This window comes from Bos grunniens, chromosome 7 (assembly GCF_055505025.1).
Source record: "Bos grunniens cultivar Pamir isolate PY7600 chromosome 7, Bosgru_T2T1.0, whole genome shotgun sequence".
NCBI lineage: Eukaryota > Metazoa > Chordata > Mammalia > Artiodactyla > Bovidae > Bos > Bos grunniens.
Genome location: NC_141171.1, coordinates 37,736,816 through 37,761,123, shown reverse-complemented (window position 1 = coordinate 37,761,123; position 24,308 = coordinate 37,736,816). Strand labels below are relative to the sequence as shown.

The following is a 24,308-nucleotide window of genomic DNA, read 5'->3' as shown; positions in this document are numbered from 1 at the left end:
AGGTAGTTTGAAGCTCATGTGTCAGCAGTTTGCTGGCAGCAGGCTAGTTTACGATGGCTTTAGTCACCGTGCTGACTCAGGTCACCGTGCTTCACGTCTTCCACCATTTGGCAGGTTAGCCTGGGCTTGTTCGCTTGATTCACAGGGAGCATGAACTGGCACAAGGCCTCTTGAAACCTTGGGGCTGAACCAGCACACTGTTATTCTCAACATATTCTATTGGCCAAAGTCAGTCACACCTACAGGCCAAATCTAAGGAGTAGGGAAATAGATTCTAATTATTGATAGGAGATGCTGCAGAGTTACATTTTAGCAATAATGTCTGTAGTAAAGGGTGGAGAATTGGAGTCATCTTTGCAATCTTCCGAAGCATATACATGTTTAATTTTAAAGTAGTTGTAGTTTATACTCATATCAACAGTGTGTAAAAGTTGTGTTCTACATGGTCATCAGAACTTAGTAATGCATCTTTGTTACTTTTAGCTATTTTGGTGATTGTCCAGTGGTATTTTATTGTGGTCTTAATATTTCTTTACTTGAATTTCTAATAAGATGGTTTTCCTTTTTTCCCCCTTTTATTGGCCATTTGAGTATATACTTGTTTTAAAGGGGAGGGGAGAAGTGCCTCCAAAGGCTGAGTTTATTTCTAGGCTGCTCCTGGATCCTCGACTGTAAATCATTACTTTGCTGTTAGCCCTCCAGTGCCTTCAAGTAAATGTTTTTAAATTTTTGCTTTTAATTATCTTTTGGTAAATTTTCTTAGTTAATCCTTAGTGGGAGGGTTAGTCTGAGTCTCCCATTCCTAGAAGTAGAATGTTTGTATTCCTGTGTCTTTGGAGTTTTGACTTTGATGAATCTGGGAGCATTGGGGGTGCACATCTAAAGTTTTAAGGGTTAATGTACAATACGGAAAGACCTTTTGTAAGTGAGGTATCATTTGCCTTGCAAACAGTGATTTTTTTTTTTCTTCCTGAGGCCTGACTGATTTGTTGGCAAACAGTTTTGTTGTGTTTGACATGTAACAGGTGCTAACGTCTTTTGCAATCTTGTCTCTGGGAATAGAGGGTCTAGGTCACTATGTTCATTAATTAAGTCCAGGAAATTTTATTTCTCCTGTGGCTAATCATTTACATTTGACGTGAGTCTGTCTTTTGTGCCTCTAGCTTCCTCACTTCTACCTTTGTTCTGTGTACTTTATTTTTCATGTGGCAGTCAGAATTTTTAAATGTAATTCAGATTATGTTATATCTCTGCTTAGTATACTCTAAGGGCTTCTCTTAACTCAAAGACCCAAAGGCCTTAGTATAGCCTGTAAGATCCTATCAGATATAACCCCATGTGTGCTAACTCGCTTCAGTTGTGTTCAACTCTTTGCAACCCTATGGACTGTAGCCCACAGAGGACAGGCTTTTCTGTCCATGGGGATTCTCCAGGCAAGAATACTGGAGTGGGTTGCCATGCCTTCCTCCCGGGGATCTTTTTGACCTAGGGATTGAACCCAGGTCTCCCGCATTGCTGCTGAGCCACAGGCAAAGCCCTCATGACCCCATGCTGCCTGTTTAATTAACTTCATCTGATACCTTTCCTGTCTGTTCCTTCTGCTCTATGCACAGAAGTTGCCTTGTTTTTCCTGGTACACTTCATGGCCTTTGCACTTTCTATTTCCTCTTTTAGAATGCTTCTTCCTTTGTTAGCTACATGGATTGCTATTTCCCCTCTCTTAGGTCTCTGCTCAGATATTTTTCTTGAAGAAGGCAATGGCACCCCACTTCAGTACTCTTGCCTGGAAAATCCCATGGAAGGAGGAGCCTGGTGGGCTGCAGTCCACGGGGTCACTGAGAGTCGGACACGACTGAGCAACTTCACTTTCACTTTTCACTTTCATGCATTGGAGAAGGAAATGGCAACCCACTCCAGTGTTCTTGTCTGGAGAATCCCAGGGACGGAGGAGCCTGGTGGGCTGCCGTCTATGGGGTCGCACAGAGTCAGACACGACTCAAGTGACTTAGCAGCGGCAGCAGCAGCAGATATCTTTCTAGAGAGAAACCTTCCCCAAACACCTTACAAATAATTGCAGCATCTCTCCCATCACTCTTTATCCCCCTTAACTCACTCTGTTTTTCTTTACATTACTGTCATCTCCTAACATAACTATTTATTACTACTTTTATTTTCTGTGCCCCTGTCTTAGAAAGTAAACTCCATGAGAGCAGGGACATGCCTAAAACAATGTCAGCCACACAGTAGACCTTCAGTTAATCTTATGTGTGGATTTAAAAGCAATATAGTTATTTTAATTAAGCAGTTACTATTAAGAGAGCTTGTTGTATAAACAGCTATTTTATTGAACAAAATATGTCTAATGGTAAATAGAAAATTCAAATTTTGCATGTTAACAAATCAAACATTTTGATTATTAATAAATGGAGTTGCGGATGGACTCATATGAAAGGTTTAATAAATTTAATATTTAAAATAGTGTTTTCAAAGTCATTGGAGGGTCGTTTTCTAACTCTGTGTGCCTATACCCTACTTCCTCTCTTCTTCAACAAACAACAAATCTCAGAATGAGGTATGGGATGTAGGTTATATTTTTATAAGTTGTACAAGTATTTTTTGTGTTCTTTGTTAGACACATCTGTTTGAGTACCACTGGTTTAAAGTAAAACTATAATCATTGCTGAGTTAGGGACAAATCTATATCATAGCAACAGCAGCTGCCTATTTCCTGAATGTTTACTATGTGCCCTTGCTTAAAATATTTCATCTGATTTACTCTTCCCAGTAACTCTGTGAAATAGATATTATCTCCATTCTATAAATGAGGAAACTGAGCAGGATCATATGGCTGCTGAGTCAGCTAAGCTGAGATTTGAACACAGGTCTGACTCCAATTTAACAAAGTGTTTAATATGTATAACCCTCTCTGATTTAGAGACAAAATTATTTCAGCAATTGATTTTCTATATAAAATGGGAAAAAGGTCAGAAATGAGGATATGACATGTAGAAAACATGTTGAAGCTAAGCAAATATTTATATAAATTTCATTTTTTGAAGAAAATCAAGAACCAAATTTTGCATTAAAATAATAAAACTTGAAGATTCTGATCAAATTATAGTCTTTATATTTTAGATGAATACAATTATATATTTCTGTTAACAAAATGTGTAGTCTTTTTTTTTTTTAACTGAAGTATAGTTGATTTACAGTATTAGTTTCAGGTGTATAACTTAGTCATTCAATATTTTTGCACACTATACTCCATTTTAGGTTATCATAAGACAATGGGTATAATTCCCTGTGTATACAGTGTATCCTTGTTGCTTATCTGTTTTACATAAAGTAGTTTGTATCAGTTAATCCCAAATCCCTGATTTGTCCCTCCTCATTTTTCCCTCCCCTTTGGTAACCACAAGTTTGTTTTCTGTATCTGTGAATCAGTTTGTGTTTTGCATATACATTCATTTGTATTATTTTTCAGATTCCATGTATAAGTGATATTATACAGTATTTGTTTTTCTCTGTCTGACTCATTTTTGTTGTTGTTGTTCAGCCTCCTCGTCATGTCCAACTCTTTGCAGCTTCTTTTACTGAGCATAATATTCTCTAGGTCTATCCAGACTGCTGCAAATGGTAGTATTTCATTCTATTTTTTTTAATGACTAATATTCCTAAAATCTATATTCTTAATAAAGTATGAATGTTTGTTCAAAAAGCATTATGTACCAAGCTCTGTGATAGGTGCTGAGTGGATAGAAATGTATATTCAAGTTTTTCTTTTGAATAGACTTAAATTTTTCTTTTGGATATAATAGATAAAGGCTTGGAAACAATACACTTAATTGGAAAATATGTTAAACACCTAAAATGGTGCCTGACATACTGCTGCTGCTTCTACTGCTGCTAAGTTGCTTCAGTCGTGTCCGACTCTGTGCGACCCCAGAGACGGCAGCCCACCGGGCTCCCCGACCCCCGGAATTCTCCAGGCAAGAACACTGGAGTGGGTTGCCATTTCCTTCTCCAATGCAAGAAAGTGAAAAGTGAAAATGAAGTCGCTCAGTCGTGTCCGACTCTTCGCGACGCCATGGACTGCAGCCTACCAGGCTCCTCCGTCCATGGGATTTTCCAGACAAGAGTACTGGAGTGGGGTGCCCCTACTAGAAACTTACAAATAAGTGTTGAATTAGGGAGGTTTATTCATAGTGCAGTCTGATATACCATGTGTGGTACTGATTTTATATAGATTCATAGGGACATGTCTGCTGTGGAGTATATATTTGAATTAGGCCTTAAAATGTGAGTGAAAAAAGAAACGAATAGTCTGAGTCAGGGAAGACTATATCCAGTGACTAAATTTCAGTAAGATGAAAACCTATATCTGTTGCCCACAAAGATTTACCTCCCTTGTAGCTTAAACTAAAAACCCAACCAGTTAGAAGGCATTTCATTTTCTGTATGAGTAGATTATTTCAATAACATTGTATTATGACCTTAAAGGGAATCACTGACAAAATCGGGATATTATATATATGTATAAAATTTGAGAAATGTAGATGCCTACTGTAGGCAGAAATGTAGATTGCTTTGAGAAATGTAGATGCATAACCCAATTGCACCATATAAAATGTAGTAAAGCAATCAGGATGCTCTTTAATCCCTAAAAGAGAGGATTTGCCTAATATTGTTGGCCTAAAAGAATTATTTCATAAAACTTTGAACTTTATTGCCAAGTGATCATTTAGAATTTTCAAGTGTGTAGTGAGTATGCTCCTTTCTTAAGACTTCTAGGACAATTCAGGGTAGAATAATGATGGAGCAGGGATTGGAGGCTGTAAAGTACCTAATGTGATGTCTGATAGATTCAGTTCAGTTCAGTCGCTCAGTAGTGTCCAACTCTTTGCGCCCCCATGGACTGCATCACACCAGGCTTCCTTGGCCATCACCAACTCTTGGAGCTTACTCAAATTCATGTCCTTCCAGTCGGTGACGTCATCCAACCATCTCATCCTCTGTCGTCCCCTTCTCCTCCTGTCTTCAACCTTTCCCAGCATCAGGGTCTTTTCCAATGAGTCAGTTCTTCATATCAGGTAGCCAACATATTGGAGCTTCAACTTCAGCATCAGTCCTTCCACTGAATACTCAGGACTGATTTCCTTTAGAATTGGCTGGTTTGATCTCCTTGTTTTGCAAGGGACTCTCAAGAGTCTTCTCCAACACCACAGTTCAAAAGCATCAATTCTTTGGCGCTCAGCTTTCTTTATGGTCCAACTTTGCTCTTAAATGGTAATGAATTATATAAGTCAGTTCCAAGTGCCATTGGACAGCAAAGAGCAAGTTATCTTCCTCTGTCTGTCTGCTTCCCACCTTAGACTCTTGATCCTATCCTCTGCCCATTGAGTACATGAATTAGAAATAGAGTATGGAAGAGATGGGGGCAGGGTGTTCAGGGCTGGTGCACTGGGATGACCCTGAGGGATGGGATGGGGAAGGAGGTGGGAGGGAGGGCCAGAATGGGGAACACATGTACACTCATGGCTGATTCATGTGAATGTATGGCAAAACCCACCCCAATATTGTAAAGTAATTAGCCTCCAATTAAAAAAAAAAAACTAAAAAGAGAGTATGGAAGAGATTATAGTACTTAGGTTATATGTGTCTCAGATTTATTTTGATTTTTCCTGTTGGTCACTGTTGAAGGACAAACTATGAATGTTTTTAAAATGTAAATTTATTATGAAAATTTAGTTTAAATTCACTTATTTATATTTCATACTTTTTCTGGCATTGAGCTAGTCAATTCATTGTATACTGACCCTCAAATGGTAACTTAGCATCCAAATATCAGATCCTGCCTCAAAACGTGAGAAAGACAAGGTCCTTGCACTCTTTAATTAAGTGTGGTAGATAAGGCTGGAAAGACAGGAAAGCACCTGAAGATGGATGAGTCTCTTAGTAAGTGTGAGGTAATAGATCTGTATTCTTTAACCACTCTTTGAATTGCTTCAGATATAAAGATTTTGTTTGAAGGAAAAAACCTGTAAGAAGGACTGCTCTCTGTGAAAATACATAATAATACTGCAGATGCTGATCTCTTGATATCAGAAGCTTCTTTAACTCACTTTTAAGCCTCTGAAGTTGCCTTTGTGCTCAGGGTCTTGGAGCATAAGAGCCCTCTGAAAGCCCATGGCTTTAGTCAAGGACGCGTGCGTTCTTTTCACTTTGTGCTTAAGTTGGGGAAAGTGAGTAGGGCACTGTTTTAGGTTCTGCTTCACTCCCGTGGGAAGCAGCTTGCTTTAGTGCATTTGTTCTCACTTGCCAGTTGGAGGGTCCGTTGTGTGGTGAAAATATCTGTAAGATTGTCAACTGTTCTTTCTTCAGAAGGCTTGCATCTTATTTTGAGATTGTCTTTCTTTTCCTTTTTGTTAAATGTTAATATCCTTCTCTTTTATACAGTAATGCTGATGGTAGATAGTAGGACTTAAAATACATATAAATTCTTAGAAAGTAAAATGTTGCTAGCCACATGAGGACCACCGGTGGAGTGTGTGTGTGTGTGTGTGTGTGTGTGTGTTGTTCTGGTTTATGAATCTGAAAATCCGGAAAGTGCTATCTTAGTAGAAAGATCGTAGGCTTTGCATTCAGCAAACCTGGTTTAAATTTTTTCTCTGCTATGGTTGTTATCTTTTTTTATTTCTAAAATGGGGTGTGAATACCTGTCTCCTATGGTTGTTGTGAGGATTGTCTGAGATAATATAAATGTAAATGTAGTGCCAAGTGAATAATAGGAGCTGAATAAATTTAGTTTCTTCTTCTTTTTTTTTTTTTAGTTTCTTCTTTCTTAACTGGTTGGGCGTAGAGGGAATCTCAAGTAAAGTTACCACTTAAATTGAATGTAAATCCAAGAGGAAAAAAATGAAGCAAGGAAAAAGCCTTGGCATTCTACAGTTTGATGAGCCTCTTAGTAAATGGGTATGAGATGGTACCTTGTACATATTTGGAGTTTAATACATATGTATTGATTTTAAAATGTTGAATAGTGGAGTTAATACATGTTTGAGTCATAAAGAAAAATCCAATTTTGAGAAAAGTTGGAAGATTTAAAATTTTATTGTTGTAGTGAAGTGAATCAGGTGGTGGTCAAAACACTGTGGTGAAGAACCCATCGTTTATATTGCTGTGCTCAGTCTCTCAGTTGCGTCCAACTCTTTGTGACCCCATGGACTGTAGCCTGCCGGGCTCCTCTGCCCAAGGGGCTTTCCAGGCAAGAATACTGAAGTGGGGTGGCATTTCTTACTCCAGGGGATCTGCCTGACACAGGGATCAAACCCACCTCTCACATCTCCTGCATTGGCAGGTGTATTCTTTACTACCAGTGCCACCTGGGAAGCCCCATTTATATTACACATTTTAGGAAAGTATTACAAAAATTTCCAATCTCATTATTATACTTATAACAGTAACTTACAGTAATTCACATATGTGTTCTTTTTTGTTTTATTTATTTATTTTTTTGCACTGTGATTCAGTATTTTTGTGGATTATATTCCATTACAGGTTATTATAAGATATGGGTATAATCAATTCCCCATGCTATGCTGTATATCTTTGTTGTTCATCTATTTTATATATAGTAGTTTGTATCTGTTAATCCCATACTCCTAATTTGTCCCCTTCCCTCTCCCCTTTGGTAACCAGAAGTTTGTTTCCTATATCTGTGATTCTTTTTCTTTTTTTAATATACATTTATTTATTTTAATTGGAGGCTAATTGCTTTACAATATTGTATTGGTTTTGCCATACATCAACATGAATCGGCCATGGGTACACACGTGTTCCCCATCGTGAACCCCCCTCCCCTCTCCCTCCCCATACCATCCCTCTGGGTCATGGGTCATGCCAGTGCACCAGCCCCGAGCATCCTGTATCATGCATCGAACCTTTTTGTTTTTTGTTTTAAAGTGGTTTCACACGTTATTACCATTGATGTTTCTAACTATGTATGTACTATGAATGTTAATACTTTATTAAGATTAATAGATGAGAGAAAGCTGAAAGACGGTTAAGTGACTAGCATAGTTAGTCATGGTTAGAAAGTGATAATCAGAACCAAATGCTAAGATAGCTAATATCATTGTCTTTCATTTTTGTTGCTATTATTATGACAAAGACAACTTTATGAGGACCCAGTGCATTTTAACTGTTTTATTTTCTCTTTGTCTTCTATGGAACATTTTAATCCTTATTTTATAAACTCAGAGTCTGATAAAAAAAAAAAGTATGATTTCCCCAGGGTCACATTAATGACCTTGAATTCTGAAGCAGAGTATATCTAACCGCTGAAGTCCCTGTTTGCACTGAGTTGCAGTGACAACAGTTGATGCCATGGCAGTTGGATAAAATCAGTCAAAGGAAATGTTCCTTGGTGTAGACAGTTGAAATAGATGACCTAGATACCCTTTTTCAGGTTTATGAGCAATTGTGTTTCTTGATTATTTTAGAGAACCTTTTCAAATTGCTTTAAACACCCGGAAATTTCTGTGTAAAATAATTTTCCTGGACCAAACATATGCAAAGTAGCTCTCATTTAGTGACATACATATAGATATAAATATGTATATACAGTGTCAACTGTATCTTGTATGTAAGATATATATGTATCTTACATACATATCAGAGAAGGCAATGGCACCCCACTCCAGTACTCTTGCCTGGAAAATCCCATGGATGGAGGAGCCTGGAAGGCTGCAGTCCATGGGGTCGCTGAGGGTCGAACATGACTGAGCGGATTCGCTTTCACTTTTCACTTTCATGCATTGGAGAAGGAAATGGCAACGCACTCCAGTGTTCTTGCCTGGAGAATCCCAGGGATGGGGAAGCCTGGTGGGCTGCCGTCTATGGAGTCGCACAGAGTCGGACACAACTGAAGCGACTTAGCAATAGCAATACATACATATAGTGTGTATGTTTACAATTCAGTTGAGCTTTGGTAGCCATTGTCTCTATATGGCAACCCACCCCAGTGTTCTTGCCTGGAGAATCCCAGGGACGGTGGAGCCTGGTGGGCTGCCGTCTATGGGGTCGCACAGAGTTGGACATGACTGAAGCAACTTAGCAGCAGCAGCAGCATAGGCTATGATCTAACCTAGTAGCTTTTTTGGTAAATTTCTTTGCTCTAAGAAAGAATGTATTTGTTGGAGGTGGAGAGTAACCATGCCCAAGCCCAGCTGGATGGATTATGTATATTCATCGTTCTCCATAATTGAAGTTGGTTAATTTAGAACTAATTTTGGTTAAAGACTTTAACGTATGGATATCACAGCAGTATAATGAGCAGCAAAAATGTGCACCTTGATATCTGAAAGGACAGTTTGTACGCTCTCATCAAATCTGCCTGAGATTTAAGAAGCATACGTCTTTTGGAAGAGATACTAGTGCGTGTCCTGATCAGTGTTTAATTATCGCAGGAGGACAACGTGTAGGATCTAATTTGGAGCATCTATTTTAGATGCAGCACCTTGTCTCCAACAGTCATTCATCTTCCCCCGCCTCGCGCCCCTTCTGTGTGTGTGTGTGTGTGTGACAAAAATTGAGCAAATGTTGTTGGAGTGAGGGGGCCAGGCAGCTGATGGTAATTTGGCCTGTTCATGTTGTTGCTGAATTGCTAAACTGTATCCAGCTCTTTAAGACCCCATGGACTGTAGCCTGCCAGGCTCCTCTGTCCATGGGATTTTCCAGGCAGGAATACTGGAGTGGATTGCCAGTTCCTACTCCAGGGGCTCTTCCCTACCCAGAGATCAAACCTGTGTTTCCTGCTTAGTCACTCAGTCATGTTCTACTCTGGCCAATTTATATTCCTCCCTTAATTCCTAGAAATCTCTGCCTCCACTGGGACTCCTTACTACTTCTTCAGAGGTTCAGATAAGAAAAGAGGAATCTTTTTACTTAAAGAATCAGTTAAAGGAAATAATTATTTACTTCAGTGAGAAAATTTTGAAATAATACAGCAATTAAGATATATACAAATGCTTTTAATGTCAAAAGATAGACCATATCTGTTAGAACATCTTGTCTAGTGGTCTGCTTAGATCTTTTTAAAGTATATTCCTAAGTTTTATTTTTTAAATGTTGTTTTTTTCTTCTTGAAAGCATCTTATAATAAATAAACACACACACTCTAAACAAAAAACCCTTGAACCAATGTGAGGAGAAGGTCTTAATTATTTTGTGAATAACTTGTAGTTTATGGTTGGGTTTATTATGTGACATTACATTCTTGAACTAAAAAGTACTTTCACCAAATAGTGCTATTTTACTTTTAAAACCATTTTTTTTTGGTATAGAATACTTTCTGTGTTTTCTAAGATAGATTAAATGATGTATTTATTTTAATTCAGAAACTAAATGATGTGCAAAGAAAAAAACCCACCCAGTTTCTGTTTGAATGAAATTTATGTTTAAGTTTTTGGTTATGTCTTGTATGTGAGTCAATGACTCCTCCCACTGAAGTAATGGATTTATAGCTACACAAGGGTTGATTGAGATTACTCTATTTTCCCTCACTAATAGAAACAAACTGTGGGTTAATCTATATTTTAAATTACTGATTAAGTTTCCCTCTACCTCCAAGTAAGTGTGGGTAATAGATAACGGTTTGTACAAAGCTTTGGGTAGATCTGTGATGAAATTTCATTAATTTAGAAAAAGTCCTAATGAGCATACCCAGGTTATAAAATCTTCATGTCATGACTGCTAATGAAATGAAAACAGTAAGTTAACTAGTACCTGTCTAGCTTTTAAAACTCTGATTATAAAAGCTGTCATTGTTTACAAATGACCACAGATATCTTTATTTCAAGGAAATTTTGGGATGCTTCATTTATTTACTCATAATATATAAAGTAGTAAAAAAAAAAAAAAAAAAAGGAAAAAAAGTGTTTTTCTGGGCTTTACTGCTTACTAAGAAACTCAGTTTTATAATTTTGTGGGGGAAAAGTATATACATTCTTAGAAGGGGTTATGTTGTACAGATCAAATACAACATTTTACATATTATACAACCACTTAATAAGCTATAACATACTCTTGGTAAACTAGAATGAACAAAAGTTGCAGTCTGAATGCTGGAATCTTTAAAGTTCTTGGAGGCTAGACTGAAGCACCCCCTACAAACTTGGAAATGAAGAAAATACTTTACCCTCTGAGAGTTATCTTCTGTGTACACAAAATGAATCATGGCTAAAATATGGAAAGTCACTGATAAAGTCAATATTTATCTTAGTCTGTAGCTTCTAACTTCTTCAGTTTATCAACATATTTAAAGAAGTATGTGCTCCTTTGAAGCTGATGAAGTGGCTTTGTACTGCTGAAGCTCAGAGAGATTTCTGAGACAAGAACTATAATTGTCAGTGCATGAGGAGAGGAAATTTAACTCAGGAAAGTCTGAATAATCTTCTTCCATTGTTGAGGGAGTTGCCTGTGGTGAGAAGGATATTTCAGGCCATTAAAATACCCTGTTCATCAAGCTCCCCAGGTTTTGTTTCTTGGCTCTAAGGACAGTCTTCACTAGGAATACAGTTGACCACATCATAGTTTTGGTAAATGTTCAGTTCAGTTCAGTCGCTCAGTCATGTCCGACTCTTTGCGACCCCATGGACTGCAGCATGCCAGGCTTCCCTGTCCATCACCAACTCCTGGAGTTTACTCAAACTCATGTCCATCAAGTCGGTGATGCCATCCAGCCACCTCATCCTCTGTCGTCCCCTTCTCCTCCCACCTTCAATCTTTCCCAGCATCAGGGTCTTTTCAAATGAGTCAGTTCTTTGCATCAGGTGGCCAGAGTATTGGAGCTTCAGCTTCAGCATCAGTCCTTGCAGTGAATATTCAGGATTGATTTCCTTTAGGATGGACTGGTTGGATCTCCTTGCAGTCCAAGGGACTCTCAAGAGTCTTCTTCAAAAGCATCAATTCTTCGGCACTCAGCTTTCTTTATAGTCCAACTGTCACATCTATACATGACCACTGGAAAAACCATAGCTTTGACTAGACGAACCTTTGTTGGCAAAGTAATGTCTCTGCTTTTTAATATGCTGTCTAGGTTGGTCATAACTTTTCTTCTAAGGAGTAAGTATCTTTTAATTTCATGGCTGCAGTCACCATCTGCAGTGATTTTGGAGCCCAAGAAAATAAAGTTTGTCACTGTTTCCACTGTTTCCCCATCTATTTGCCATGCTGTTGCTACTGCTGCTGCTAAGTCGTGTCAGTTGTGTCCGACTCTGTGTGACCCCATAGACGGCAGCCCACCAGGCTCGCCCATCCCTGGGATTCTCCAGCCAAAAATACTGGAGTGGGTTGCCATTTCCTTCTCCAGTGCATGAAAGTGAAAAGTAAAAGTGAAGTTGCTCAGTTGTGTCCAACTCTGTGCGACCCCATGGACTGCAGCCCACCAGGCTCCTCCATCCATGGGATTTCCCAGGCAACAGTACTGGAGTGGGGTACCATTGCCTTCTCCACTATTTGCCACGAAGTGCCTCTTATTACTAATTAGCTATTCTTATAGGTCTTATGTACATATATATTAGTTTGCTAAAGCTGCCATTACAAATAGCCCAGAGTAGGTGGCTGAAGCAACAGATATTTATTTCTAGTAGTTCTGGAGACTGGAAAGTTCGAGATGAAGGTGCCAGTAAATTTAGTTTCTGGTAAGAGTCGGCGAGGAGATCAAACCAATCAATCCTAAAGGAAATCAGTCGGACTGATGCTGAAGCTGAAGCTCCAATACTTTGGCCACCTGATGGGAAGAGCTGACTCATTGGAAAAGTCCCTGATGCTGGGAAAGATTGAAGGCAGGAGGAGAAAGTGGCAATAGAAGATGAGATGGTTGGATGACATCATCGACTCGATGGACATGAGTTTGAGCAAGCCCTGGGAGATGGTGAAGGACAGGGAAGCCTGGCGTGCTGCAGCTTGTGGGGTCGCAAAGAGTCAAACATGACTTAGTGACTGAACAGCATCAAGAGGGCTCTTCCTGGCTTGTATACATCTGCTTTCTCACTAGGTCCTGCATGGACTTTTCTCAGTGTATGTGCTCAGAGAGAGCAGGGTAGCTCTCTGGTGCCTCTTAAAAGGACGCTCATTCTTTCAGATTACGGCCCCACCTTTATGGCTCCATTTAACTTTAATTACTTCTATAGGGGTCTCATCCAGCTACAGCCACACTGGGGTAGGGCTTCAGTATGTGAATTTGGGGGCATAAACATTTAGTCTGTAACGCTTGGTTACCATGTGTCCGTCCCAGAGACCCGCCCTTATAGCTTTTTTTTGTTTGTTTTTAATCATATTAGGTTTGGGGACTTCCACTGCTAAGAGTGGCAAACTCTGGTGGCACACTTGCTATGCATATCACTTTTTTGCTCTTTGGAAGCTATTCTGCATCACTTGTGTCACACTTACACACTATATGGCTGGAAAAGCCAGCACATTAAAATATTTCTGCTTCAGGTTTGACTCTAGAACCTGTAGCTCTATGAACTTGAGTCTGTTTTTATTGGTCATGATTCTTTAAGAGGAAAATATGTTAAAAACTGTAAAGTAAGATGCAAAGATGAGGTTTTTTTTGTAAAGATGGGCAGTGTTATTTTCTTATTATTTGTAGACTTAAGGACTTGAACCCAGGCCTCCTAATTCCAAGAGTAGAACTCTATAAGTGATCAAATATGCCTATTTCCCCAGAAATAATTGTAATTCTCTATGGCCAGTTCATCTGGGGAAAGTCCTCTTTAATTTTGTTTATACCATCTCATGCAAATAAACCAAAATGCTGTGCTTTGTTTTGTGAATTTTATCTAAATTTAGCTGCTGGTGATTAGTGCTCAAAATAGTAATGATATGTCTAGAGCTTATAGAAGAATAATCCAAGACTGGGAAAAAGCATCTCTTAGCCCAGCCACTTTATATATTGCATTGAGAAGTCTGTAAAATGTTAAGGCAGTATCCCGTATTGGCTTACTAACTGGCACTTTTATAGAGAGAAATCTGATTTAAGTTAATATCTCAGGCTGGATAGAAGTGGGGAGAAAAGCAGAGAAAAGCTTTTGATTATTACAGGAGTAGGAAGCATATTATTTAACTACCTCAGTGATAGCAAGAGTGAGCGAGGTAGGGAGAGGGAGAGATATTATATGAGGAAAAATTCTATTTTGATGCTAGTTATATTTTGCAGGAATGTTGATGCTGCCTTTTTTTCCTTTCTCTAAACTTGCTACCTTGAATTATAAGGCCTTTTTAGCTTTTTGGTTCTACAGAAGCATAGGACTTCCCTCAAATTTAACATATTTGCTCAGACTGACTACTTCATGGTATCTGTCCTAGGTAGAAAATATTTAAGTGCTTTTTCTTTAGTCCTACAGTTTTAGGGTGATGCCTTAGGAAACAGAGCTGAGTTCCCATTTGGAGAAAAGCTTTATTTGAATAAATAAACTCTATCTCTGCACACTTAGCTTTAAATACTCACTTGTCATAACTTAAAATTGAAATGGGCTTCCCTGGTGGCTCAGCTGGTAAAGAATCCACCTGCAGTGTGGGAGACCTGGGTTCGATCCCTGGCTTCAGAAAATCCCCTGGAGAAGGGAAAGGCTACCCACTCCAGTATTCTGGCCTGGAGAATTCTATGGACTGTATGGTCCATGGGGTCGCAAAGAGTTGGATACAACTGAGCAAACTTCACTTTCATTTTCATAACTTAAAATTCAGAAGAATACACCCTATAATTGAGAAGTATTTGAGTTCCATTTGTTTATACCTGTAAAGAAATAATACCTTAATTTCTGTGAAAGTGAAAGTCACTCAGTCAAGTCTACCATGGAATAGACTATACAGTCCATGGAATTCTTCAGGCCAGAATACTGGATTGGGTAGCCTTTCCCTTCTCCAGGGGATCTTCCCAACCCAGGGATTGAACCCAGGTTTCCTGCATTGCAGGCAGATTCTTTATCAGCTGAGCCACAAGGGAAGCCCAAGAGTACTGGAGTGGGTAGCCTATCCCTTCTCCAGGGGATCTTCCCGACCCAGGAATCAAACTGGGGTCTCCTGCACTGCAGGTGGATTCTTTACCAACTGAGCTATGAGGGAAGTCCACTTAATTCTCTAGTTCTTCCATTTCCCTAATATTTAAATGTATATTATTACTATGCGATAGGGAGAGCAAGTTAGAAGTGAGGAAAATGAGGTGAAAAGGAGACAACTGCTTAAGTGAAATGGTGGAGTTGAAATTAGAAACCACCTCTTTTTGGATTATCTTCCTTTACTCTTCCCAGTACTAAAAATCAAATCAGTTCAGTTCAGTTCAGTCGCTCAGTCATGTCCGACTCTTTGCAACCCCATGAATCGCAGCACGCCAGGCCTCCCTGTCCATCACCAACTCCCAGAGTTCACCCAGACTCACGTCCATCGAGTCAGTGATGCCATCCAGCCATCTCATCCTCTGTCGTCCCCTTCTCCTCCTGCCCCCAATCCCTCCCAGCATCAGCATCTTTTCCAATGAGTCAACTCTTTGCATGAGGTGGCCAAAGTACTGGAGTTTCAGCTTCAGCTTCATTCCCTCCAAAGAAATCCCAGGGCTGATCTCCTTCAGAATGGACTGGTTGGATCTCCTTGCAGTCCAAGGGACTCTCAAGAGTCTTAGGTCTTATTATGTGATGCTTTCTTAGATCTGTGACTCTAGGTTCTCTTCCACATCTAAGATTCTGTCATTACTTAGTAATATTGAAAATAAAGAAAACGTATTTAAATATTTTTCTAAAGTAGGTGGTTATATCAAATGTTTGAATTACTTATAAAATTATTGTAAAAGTATCACATATTAAATTAAATACAGTAAAGTTATATATATATGAAGTTATATAAATACAGTAAAATAAAATACAGTAAAGTTTTATAATATACAGTGAACTCTGTGCTACAGCACAGATATCCTGAAGATATCCCCAAATGTTTGTTTATATGTTTGCATATGCACATTTATTCACATATGAGTGCATATTTATGATTTCCTATTTCAGTTCCGTTGCTCAGTCATGTCTGACTCTTTGCGGCCTAAATGATTTCCTAAATTGGCATATAAATTTATGATTTTTGAAATTAGCATGTAAAGTTTGCTCCTTGGAAGTAAAGCTAAGACAAATGTAGACAGCATATTAAAAAGCAGAGATGTCACTTTACCGACAAAGTCCGTGTAGTCAAAGCTGTGGTTTTTCCAGTATATGTACGGTTGTGAGAGTTGGACCACAAAGAAGGCTGAGTGCTGAAGAATTGATGCTTTCAAATTGTGGTGCTGGAGAAGACACTTGAGAATCCCTTGGACAGCAGGGAGATCAAACCAGTCAATTCTAAAGGAAATCAATCCTGAATATTCACTAGAAGGACTGATGCTGAAGCTGAAGCTGCAATACTTTGGCCACCTGATGGGAAGAACTGAATCATTAGAAAAGACCTTGATGCTGGGAAAGATTGAGGGCAGGAGGAGAAGGGGATGACAGAGGATAAGATAGTTGGATGGCATCACTGACTCGACAGACATGAGTTTGAGCAAGCTCTAGGAGATGGGGAAGGACAAGGAATCCTGGCATACTGCAGTCCATGCAGTTGCAAACAGTCAGATGTGAATGAACGACTGAACAACATAATATGGATAATGGTGCCTTTTTTTTGAGTTCCTGTCTCTGAAGATATTGTACCATTCTAATTCCTAAGAAGCACTTGAAATTATGGTACCAGGAAATACAGCCTCTATGGCAAAATTTGTTTTCTAGCCTGCTGAAAGTGCTGCAAGTGTCTCAGTAGTGTCTGACTCCCAGGGACTGCAGCATGCCAGTCTGTGGAATTCTCTAGGCAAAAATACTGGAGTGGATGGCCATTCCCTTCTCTAGGGATTTTCACAACCCAAGGATCAAACCTGGATCTCCAGCATTGCAGGCAAATTCTTTACCACCTGAGCCACTAGGGCAGTGTGCTTTCTAGCCTAGATAAGGCTTTTTGTAGTTGGTTCTGCTTTTTCTAGTAACCTTAAGGAGAACTGGTTTGATAATAGGATTTTAACACAAAGTTTGATGCCCTGACTTTTTCTCAGGGGGGGTCAGGTACAGTTAATTGATGAAAGCAGTCACCAGAATGTATTCAGGGAAATATCTCCCTTTCCTAAGAGTTCAAAAACGTAATATTGTGTCTTAATGCTTCAGTTGCATGGTATTCTATAAGGCACCTAGACCAGAGACATACGGATTTCAGATATTCTATGTTAAAGGGATACAAAGTAATGAAGTTTTAAAATGTAATCTTGTCTCCATGTTTATATGTGTAATTTTATAATCCCAGAAACAAAATAATTGAAAGGAACCAATATATAAAGAACAGTGTTTTGCTATAGAAATTCCTAAAAAAGGTGAGCTACAGTTTGCCTCTCTTTCCACAGAGTTATTTTCTGAAATACTGGTTATAATTAAGCATTAGCAAATACATTACTATGGGCTTCCTAAAAAAGAAATTCTCAGATCCTGTTTTATCTTTTGCTTCTTAAATTAATTGAAGAAAACAGAAGAAAAGGAAAGGAAAAATATAAACCCCTCCTCATACCCTGATTTCATGATTTTGAAAATTATGAAATTATTTTAAGGTTTTATTATTTAAAAGGGTATTAGTTACCCTAAAAGAGTTAATTAGTCACAAGTATTTATTAAGGATCTATTTATCAACACTATGCTGTGTCTTGTTGAGTTTGCAGAAACATAGAATACATAATTTTTATCCTTGGGAAGTTTATAATCTAGTAAGGAAGATTAAATAACACCTTTAATATATTATTAAGCATTAAAATAGTAAGACAGTGAATATTGTTGGAGTTAAAAATTTTTTAAACCAAAAAAGATTTTATAATTTAATTCAGCTTCTCATTTTACTGATGAAGAAATAGCAGTCTGGACTAGTTACCTCAAAAATCTGCCCAGAGTCACACTCCTGGGTCATGCAGAACCAGGGTTGGAACCCACATTTCCTGACTGTAGCTGAGTGTTTTCTGTTTGGAAACACCTGTGAGCCTATGTGGAGTGGGCTACATTCAAGACATGTGGAAAAAGTGAGATGCTGAAGGGAATGGGTAGGTGGTGGAGTGTTCCCTAAGGCAGAGAGCTTAGGAGATTTGGGAAGAATAAAGAGAGCAGCCTAATGAGAGTGGAAGGCATGTAGTAGTAATTGTTAGTAACCTGGGGTTGGATTAAGGAGATCCTTGAAAACCATGTTGTTTTTATGCTGTAGACACTGGAGTGCCTATATAGACTTCTCAAACAGAAGGACTTGATACAAATTGTATTTGGGGAAGATCCTTCTGTGATGGTGAGCATGAAGGGGGCAGAAAGGCAGGGTAGGTTGAGTTATGAGGTTGTGATTGTAGGAATGAAATAGAAAATTCAAATCCACAAGACATACCTGGGGGAAAAGCAATAGATTTTAGTTTAATACAGAGAATGAAGGAAAGAAGAACATAGAAGAATAGTATTTCCATGGATAGAAACAATCACTTGGATGAGGACTAAGATGAATTGGGTTTTTTGTGTGTGTGAAATTAAGTTGTAAAGGACTTTGGAAATCATCTGTGCTGAATTTGAAGATAATATTAGGTTATATAGGTGAATATATTCCTTTGGGAATTAGAAATATAGCAGTAAATTGAAAGGACCAAAGTATAGATTTTTAGAATCTTGTCTGTATGATCATGTTGAAATTGTTAAGGTATATGAGCTTACTAAAGAAACGGATAGAAATAAACAGTAGAAGATATTGAAGGGGCGAGGGAGAAGTAAAGCAACTAAAAAGGAGACAGAAAATGTGGAGGGAAAATAGTTAAGAGCACCATCGACTTCAGTCCCACATAGACCTAGGTTGAAGTTCATCCTTTACCATCCTTTATATTGAGTAAAGAATCTTATTTTATAGACTCAGTTTTTTTCTTATGTAAAATGAAATAGTAATAGTACCTACCTTTTTAGGTAAGAATTACTGTGATCATTAAATAAAGTCAATAAAGAGCTTAGTTCAGTGCTTGACACTCAAGTATAGTCAATAAACCTTATAAGGTAGAATCTACCTTATAAAGAATCTTCAAAGAATAAAGGAATGCCACTGGGTCTGAAAAATAGAAAAGAGACTAACAAATAATTCAGCTAAAAGGTGAATTTTGGATAAAGCAGTATAATAGAGTCATTGTATAGTTATAGCACATTTCTATGTAGGTTGTATAGTGGTAAGTCAGCTTTGAAGTATAATTAAGTATATTTTGAATCAAAGAATAAGGACCAAGGAAGCTTTTCTTACTTGTTTGTTTTCTTGATATTAAAAAGATTAATGCTGAGTGCTAATGAAGGCTTACCGTAAATGTATTAACATTTAATCAAAATAATGGTTTTAGGTTTTCATTTGAGAGTTTTCTTTAATCTGTGGACAATCAGTAATGAAGTTTTTTTGTTGTTGTTCTATTTCAGGGTTAATAATCATTTGTACCAGTTGTGTACACTTAGAAACTGACAGGTTATCTGTGTACATTTTTCAGTTATACAAATAAATGTTTTTGAGTGGAAGGCTATTTATACTGAGGTTTATAAAAAGTGGTATGGAATATGATTTAAATTTAATAGCAATGGTGGTGGTTTAGTCGCTAAGTTGTGTCCGATTCTTGTGACCCCATGGGCTGTAGCCTGCCAGGCTTCTCTGTCCACAGGATTTTCCAGGCAAGAATACTGGAGTGGGTTGCCATTTCCTTCTCCAGGGGATCTTCTTGACCCAGGAATTGAACCCTGGACTCCCCCATTGCAGGTAGATTCTGTACTGACTGAGCTATGAGGGAAGCCCTTAATAGCCGTAATATAGCTGAATTTGTAATTGTCAGGGCTCTATTGCTTAGAATGAACTTTTAGCACCAAATTCCACTGGAATAGAGGTGAGTGAAATAGGAGAAATGGACATTTTTTTCCAGTTCCATTTTTATCCTATATTTTCTGGAATATATGGATTAACTTTTTCACAGTAGACTCTAGTGGTTCCTCACATTGTTAATAATATTATCTAAATGAGATTACAACTTGTGACATTTTCTATTAGTAATTCTTTCATAAATGTTTCAGAAATCATGAGCTTTTTATCTTTTTGTGGCATCTAATCATACAGTTTGTTTGAAAAATAAACATAGTAAAAATAAAACAAAAAAGAGAAATTTTCCTGACTAAAAAACAGTGAGTTTTTAAAAACTATTTTCATAAAGTCAGTCCTTTTGATTTGGGACATTTAGGGGGATTTGGAGAAGGCAGTGGCACTCCACTCCAGTATTCTTGCCTGGAAAATCCCACGGACGGAGGAGCCTGGTAGGCTGCAGTCCATGGGGTTGCGAAGAGTCGGACACAACTGAGCGACGTCACTTTCACTTTTCACTTTCATGCATTGGAGAAGGAAATGGCAACCCACTCCAGTGTTCTTGCCTGGAGAATCCCAGGGACGGGGGAGCCTGGTGGGCTGCTGTCTATGGGGTTGCATAGAGTCGGACATGACTGAAGTGACTTAGCAGCAGCAGCAGGGGGATTATGTATTTTGTAATATCCTATTGGCTGACTGTGTTTTTATTCTTGTCATATAAAAGGGAGTTTTTTGTTGTTATTTTGAGGAGAAAATGGAGAAATGTTTGTTTAAACATCCTTATTATTCTTGCCATTCATCTATTTTAATCACAAATTAATTTTATTTCTCAACTTTACTTCTTTGTTAGATAAATTGAGATCTTTAAAAATATGGCCTTTTTACAGACCAAGATTGTGTTTTGTATCTTTCATGTTTTGAGATTGTATGAAACAGCAAAATAAAGGGAATTAGAACTAAGCTAGTAATTTGTAACTAATGTGAAAGAAATTAGTAGAAGTCACTATAGTGTAAACCTATGCAGAGCAACTAACACACACATACGTACAGTGTGTATTACTTCTGAGTCACGAATTTTAAAGGCATGGAGCACCGTTAATCATGAAAATCCACATAAAGAAAGAAGGAAATAATAATAGGAGGTCTGTTCAGTTGAATTCAACAAACATTTTTAGAGAACTATCGTTCTGGAAAAGCACTGTGATCCTGATGCTGCTGATCCAGGAACATACTTTGAGGACCACTGTTACAGGTCTTGACAGACCTATTTGAAGTTATCCAGATGAGACTGAGAAGGAAGGCTTTTTAACTTAAGAAAGTGATCTTCAACTTTCTGGGCATGCGTGGTCTTGTTTACCACAATGGTATTGTGTTATGAACCTGGCCACCATCTCAGTATGTTTTCATCTAAACTTTCTATTCTTTGTTCATTTATTCAGTAAATGTTCACTGAATATCTAATAAGGGCTAGGCATATTTAGAACTGGAGATAAAGAGTAAGACAGACATAGCTCACATAGCTCTTGCTGTCATGGAGCTTACGTTCTCCTGGGGGCCATATATAGATAAATAGGGAATCAGGCAAATGATGTAGTTGCCAGTCGAAGTGTGTCTATGAAGGGCACAAACAAGGGGAAGAAGGCTGAGTGTCAGAGACCAGACTCTGTTAGCTATGGTGGTCTCTGAAGAGATGACATTGAAGTTGAAACTTCAAAAGAGAAAGAACTAGGTTTACTGATAGGAGCGGGGTATTATTTTAGTAGACACAGTTAAATATTTATAGACCCTAAGGCAAGATGAAAATATTCTAGGAACTGAAAGTAGACTAGCCCGCTTGTAAATTTGGGGAAGAGGTAAGGCAGAAAGAGGAGAGAAATTAAGGGCAATCCTTGGCTTTCTGGTTTATGTAAATGGATGAATGGTGGTCTTGTTTATGGAAATGAGAAGTGTGTGTGTGTAGGATCAGGGAGAGCTCAGCTGTGTTTTGAAACTTTGGTCAAAGAAGCAGTCAGATAAGGTAATTAAAATCATTGCTACATTAAAGTCAGATTATACAGTAAGATTACACAGAAAGGGCTTTCATTATTGCTAGGAAGATTAAGAAATTCCCTAATTTTGGGGGTGTTTAAAGCAATATTGGTACCCACAAAGATTAAAAAGTTTAAAAGTCAAGTGAAAGATTAAAATTCTTAATCAAATGGAAAAAAGGCAGATTGTCCAGAAGGTAAGTGAAAATATAAAATAATATGTAATCACATAGATTTGGTAAGAGAGGCCTTTGGCTCTTCAGAGAGTATAGAAAATAATTACCATAGATACAGAATATCTAACATGATAGTTAAAATATGAAATGTTAGTATTCATAGAGGATACTAAAGGGACAGTGTCAGAATTGAAAGGAAAAAACAGTTTCTATGACCTAAAAATCTTAGCAGACTCCTTGAGAATAAAATGTAAATGCCTAAAATAGTTTTTAAAAACTAGGTTTAGCTCAGTCAATGCTTTAGAATTTCAGTGACTACTCATTAAAATGAAAATCAGTCTTGTTTTTATTTTTCATGTGATATTTCCCAGATCTCCAAGGGACCATCGAAGGATTTAAATAATCCATATCCTTATGAAAGTGAATTATAGGCGTCCTTGAATTTAATAAGGGTAAAGACTTTCCAAGTAGTCTTTAAACTCACAAGTTCAATTTAAACTTGTGACTTTCTTGCAGAAGAAAGCTCTGTTCTGAGAGAACACTGTTTACATTTAAAAGAAATAGACATTGGTGTTTTGTTCACAAGAGTATGTATTCATCATACTTAACCACAATGCCATGAAATTAAAAGACGCTTACTCCTTGGAAGGAAAGTTATGACCAACCTAGATAGCATATTCAAAAGCAGAGACATTACTTTGCCAACAAAGGTCCGTCTAGTCAAGGCTATGGTTTTTCCAGTAGTCATGTATGGATGTGAGAGTTGGACTGTGAAGAAGGCTGAGCGCCGAAGAATTGATGCTTTTGAACTGTGGTGTTGGAGAAGACTCTTGAGAGTCCCTTGGACTGCAAAGAGATCCAACCAGTCCATTCTGAAGATCAGCCCTGGGATTTCTTTGGAAGGACTGATGCTGAAGCTGAAACTCCAGTACTTTGGCCACCTCATGCGAAGAGTTGACTCATTGGAAAAAACTTTGATGCTGGGAGGGATTGGGGGCAGGAGGAGAAGGGGACCAGAGGATGAGATGGCTGGATGGCATCACTGACTCGATGGACATGAGTCTGAGTGAACTCCGGGACTTGGTGATGGACAGGGAGGCTGGCAAGCTGCGATTCATGGGATTGCAAAGAGTCGGACATGACTGAGCGACTGAATTGAACTGAACTGAACCACAATGCCAGAACACATAGTAAACATTTTGTCTATAGTTGAATGATAAGTGAATGAATAAATATAAATTTTAATTCGTTCAGTTTTGGACTTTCTGGAAAGCTGATAATCTACAAAGCAGTTCATTTGTGGTATGTGAGGAGATCTCTTTCCCTTTAGTGTGGTCAAGTATTGTCCAGTAGTAGGGCTATACCTAGGCTTCCCTGGTGGCTCAGATGGTGAAGAATCCTCCTGCAATGCAGGAGACCTGGGTTCGATTCCTGGGTTGGGAAGATCCTCAGGAGGAGAGCATGACAACCTACTCTAGTAATTCTTGCCTGGAGAATTTCATATACAGAGTAGCCTGTTGGGCTACAGTCCATAGGGTCGCAAAGTCAGACATAACCGAGTGACTAACACTTTCACTTTTGGTGCTATACCTAAATAGTATTAGTGTTGATGAGAAATGGGGTAGAACATTTTTGAGATTGTATTTCCATGCATTACAGAGGAGACTGGTCTTATTTCAAGCCAAATGTAAATTCCTTTTAGAATTTGTATAAATTTTAATTATTTTGATCAGTTTCCTATTTACAGCTAATAATATATAGTTGACTGTCTTGTTCCTACGTTCCAAATATGAAAAGATTAAATTCATGATGCTTTTGAGAAGAAATACTATTGGAAGTAGTTATATGGATAATAAGATAGCCCAGGACCTCATTTTACTTGAATTATTTTTGAAAGTTCAGTAGATGTATTTATTACTCTAGTCACGTGTAAAAAAATGACAGCTATTCCTACCTGGTCCATAGTTCTACATTAAAAAAAAACCTAGCATGTTAGTTCTTTTGTGTTTACTTCCTAGTTATGTATCCATACTTCCTTTATTTTGCTTAGTTATGTATCTGACTTTTTTTCCCTTGAAGCTCTTGATTAAAATCAACTTTCCTCTAGAATAATTAAAATTAACTTGGGCTCCTTTTTCTCATGATCTTGTTT

General features: G+C 38.1%; 1 protein-coding gene across 3 annotated transcripts in view; it reads left to right on the top strand.

The window, feature by feature from the left end:
- COMMD10 (COMM domain containing 10) overlaps nucleotides 1–24,308 on the top strand; it is a 183,295-nt gene that overhangs the window by 55,640 nt on the left and 103,347 nt on the right. Inside the window, exon 6 of one of the 3 annotated variants that reach the window (XM_086410789.1) lies at nucleotides 6,831–7,756. The exons of the other annotated variants lie outside the window; for them this stretch is intronic. Coding sequence (XP_086266915.1) covers nucleotides 6,831–6,845 — 15 coding nt within the window. The 3' untranslated portion in view covers nucleotides 6,846–7,756. Of the gene's footprint in view, nucleotides 1–6,830; nucleotides 7,757–24,308 lie in introns of those variants that run through there. 3 annotated transcript variants of the gene reach the window in all.